Source organism: Vicia villosa, unplaced genomic scaffold (assembly GCF_029867415.1).
Source record: "Vicia villosa cultivar HV-30 ecotype Madison, WI unplaced genomic scaffold, Vvil1.0 ctg.001627F_1_1, whole genome shotgun sequence".
Classification (NCBI taxonomy): Eukaryota; Viridiplantae; Streptophyta; class Magnoliopsida; order Fabales; family Fabaceae; genus Vicia; species Vicia villosa.
Genome location: NW_026705678.1, coordinates 460,919 through 464,786, shown reverse-complemented (window position 1 = coordinate 464,786; position 3,868 = coordinate 460,919). Strand labels below are relative to the sequence as shown.

Here is a 3,868-nt window from a genome sequence, read left to right as displayed (position 1 = left end):
CTATATTTCTGAAATCAAAGAGCAAAGCAATTAAGAGCCCATGGAAAACCATGGATGCAAAGGGTGCCTTATACCTTCCCTTTGCATAATTACCCCCTGAACTCAGTTTTCTTTTAAAAAGGTTTTTCCTGTTCTTTTAGCCTTTCTGTTTTGGATAAAATAAAAGTCGGTGGCGACTCTTGCTTACCACGACATTTCGATAAACATCAGTTCACCGTATTACACCACTGAACTTCCCTGGTCGACCAATATGCATCGCACGTCAAAATTAGCCATCCAGGCTCGAATGAGGAGAGGGATGGTCGCGTTATGGGGCTCCTCCGGGCAACTCTTCTTTGTAAAAAGATATTGAGGAAGGACTGCCTTTGGCGTGGTCGAAGGTTGAGGCTACGCTTGCGCTGGCCGAGATTGGCTCGTCGAACTTGCGTTTTACGGATCCGACGGTCAGTTTGCTGAAACCCCTGCCGGATATAACCATTGCGGATGAGAGCCTCTCCTATGTGCTATAGGAGGAATTGGTAGTTGCTGTGTTTGCGCAATCAGGGAGATAAAAATCTTGCGGCCTGGTAACGCTCATGGCCACTTGCATGGCGGGCGTATCCTTCGCCGGCTTTTCTTCGGTGACTGGTTTAGCTTCTCTAGCGGCCTCCTGCTTCTTCGCATATTGCTTTAGATGTCCCTCTCTGATTAATATCTCTATGGCATCTTTAAGGTGGATGCAATCCTCGGTGTTGTGCCCGTGGCCTTTGTGGAATCGGCAGAATTTCGATTTATCCATGTTTGGCCGGCCGGGCATGCTCTTCGGGAACCGGACCTTGCTCGTCTGAAATTCGGCGTTTGCGCATTTGTTCAAGATGCGCTCCCTTGAAGCGTTCAGCGGGGTGTATTCTCGGAATTTCCCCGCAGGGGTTTTGTAATCCTTAGGGTCCCGAGTTTTATCATCCTTCTTTTTGCCAGTTCCCCGGAGAGACTCATCTTGGCGTGCACTTTTACTGCTCTCTTCGTGCCTGGAATTGCGAACGGCGTGGGCGTCTTCTTTCTCCTCATACTGTATGTAGGCTTGGGCTTTGAGGAAGAATTCGTCAAGAGTGGCCGGTGTTTCAATTCCAACGGCTTTGGCGAAGTCCGAGCATGGTCGGAGGCCGCGCTCGAGCAAGAATTTCTTCATATGGGCAGTGGTGGATACCTGTACGGCTTCCTTATTGAATCTTTCTATGTATGCCCGTAGAGACCCGTCCTTTCCTTGGATAATGGCTTCCAAGGAGGCTTCTGATTTGGGATGTCTTCGGGAGGCCGTGAAATGTCTGGAAAAAAGTTTTCCGAGCACCCTCCATGATGTGATGGACTCGTCAGGCAAACTTTTATACCAGGTCATGGCTCCTTTTCGCAGGGTGGTAGGGAACAAACGGCATTTAATGGCACCGGGCACTCCTCTGTAGTCGAGAAGGGCGTCGATGTTCTCAATATGCTCGTTCGGATCGGTGGTCCCGTCGTAGGTCCCTAGCGGAGGGGGTTTTTCGAGACCGTTTGGCAGGGGAGCCTCTAATATTGCCTGGGATAGGGGACCATAGCGCTCCTCTTCATCGTCGCTGGCGGACGGAGAAAAAGATCGGCTCTGGCTACGCCTGCGTCGCCTCCGGTTGTCGTCGTGCTTGGCTGGAGGTGATCTAGATTTCCTTCTTGGCCGAGGGGACTGTGAACGGTGTCGGGAACGCTGATCGCTCGACCCTTTCTTGGAAGAGGGATTTTCCTTCTCCCTGGGAGAAGGGGAACGTGGGCGTTTCTTGGTGACCACTTCGCGTCGAGAACGAGTTTTGTGATCGGGGGGAGTTCTTGAGTGGCGCTTCTGATCGAGGGCCCCGATTCGGTTACTTTGCTGTTGTAAAAGCGCATTGGTCTGGGCAAGAGCAGCTAGAACAGCGTTTATGGTCTGGTCTTGAGGAGGCTTTCCTTTGGAGAGGAAGGGGTTGCCCAGACTTTCTTCGTGGTTGTCCTTCCCGCTTGTATCTTCGAAACGATGAGATTGATCATCTTGGAGATCTTTCGGGGAAGGGGTCGCTGTGACACCGTCTCGAGGAACGGTGTTTCTGGAAGGAGGAACGATGGAGATGTCGTTTTTCTTGAGAATTGCAGCGTCTAATGACGAGGGATCTTCGTTATTACCAGCCATGAGTAATGATTTGGTTAAAGCTTTGGTTCCTGGGTTCTTGCAGGAGGCAAGAATGGATCAAGAAGGTGCAAGAAAAAGGAACGGGGAAGCTAGATTCCCACAGACGGCGCCACTAATCTTACCGAGCAGATCAGATGGCCAGCAACAATGAAGGCTTGAAGTTCGGGATGATGAATATGAAAAAAAAAGGGTTGTACCTGCAAGGCACTCCGATGCCAAAGTAAGTATGTATTCCACAAGGTACAACAAAGTAATAGGGTTTTTGGGTAAGAAAAAGATTACCTTGCCCTCTGTATGTAGAGGGCTATTTATATGGTGTTTATGAGCGGATTGGACTCCTCCTTCTAGGGCGGATATTTAGGAGACGCATGGACTGGTTGTTTGCCGAGCACGAGGGGTCCTCGTGGTCGAGTGCTTGGCAAGTTTTCCCGGTCTGGTCGGGCGGAAACTGCCATATGTGTGATCCGACGCGTATTGTGCCGAAGGCAGGAATGGCCCAATTGACTGGATTGGGCCGGTCCAAAACAACATTTTTCATATCATTCAAAAAATACTACACCACAAATAATACACCCGGGCGTCAGAACGGGTCTCTGACTAGTACATTTTTATCATTCAATCTCATTTATTTTTACATCTCTTTATGTCTTTCAACTTTGCCTATCTCTCACTTTCTCAGAGTTGTCTCAAGTTTTTGGAGACTATGTGTAGGTTAATCACATTTTAAAAAGGGGAAAATAAACAAAGCTCATATTTAATCATGGTATAACCTCCCAAATATTTTATGAGGCCCCATTTAACTATAATTTTACCCTAAAAATTTTGAGGCTCTGTGCAGTAGCTCGCACACCCTCAAAGACGGCCCTGCTTTTTCCTATATACCTTAGTATTTAAAGTTTTACCACCAAGTAAATGTTTTGGCCAAAAGCAAATGTATTTTCAGCAAAAACAATCGATCAACATTTATGGAAAACAAGTTCGAAGAGCAACAATATGTTCATTGAGTCGATGAAACATAATTGATAAATTACACATGGCATAAACATTAGTGTTTGTTATGAGCCAGCCATATCTACCTCGATCTGGCCATACTTCCACAAATTCGACCACCATAAGCCAAAAAAATCCCAATCCAGATAAGATATTCACTAAACTTCTAGAATATTCTCCTGACCACTTGACAATCACAGACCAAAAAGCCAGAGATTTGTGCCTTAAACGCATCCAACGGTCCTTTGTATTTCACGTTGAAACGATAACGAATCAGTTACTTTTTTCCATATATATACAGGATGATGCTATTTCAGGTAATGGGTTTCAAACACAATTTGAATACCCTCTCAACTTGAGCGTCGGAGTGCTAACCTTGCAGGTACACCACCGCTCCATCGCATCAAAAGCTCTCTTCCGTTGCAACTTTTGAAACTCTACACCGCGTGTGAAGTCGCTCTAGCGGTTATAGTGTAGCACCATTATCCACCATTCAACCGAGCATAACAACTCCTACTTGTCTCAATATTAACGCTCTTCAGCAACCACGCTTAATCCTCTCTCCGCCGCGAGTGAGAAAAATCCAAACGATGTCGCTTTGGAGTCCATCTATAATTCCTATGGAACGACCTGAGATCTCATGTGGTTTTAGCATTCTTGAGGCAGACCTTAGATCTCAAGGCGTGAACGAGTTGATCAGCGACATTT

General features: G+C 46.9%; 1 protein-coding gene across 1 annotated transcript; it reads right to left on the bottom strand.

Annotated features, from left to right (window-relative positions):
• Positions 1 to 496: 496 nt before the first annotated feature.
• LOC131636086 (uncharacterized) lies at positions 497 to 2,170 on the bottom strand. The gene has a single exon (XM_058906734.1). It carries the CDS (start codon positions 2,168 to 2,170, stop codon positions 497 to 499), a length of 1,674 nt encoding a protein of 557 aa, XP_058762717.1.
• Positions 2,171 to 3,868: the final 1,698 nt, after the last annotated feature.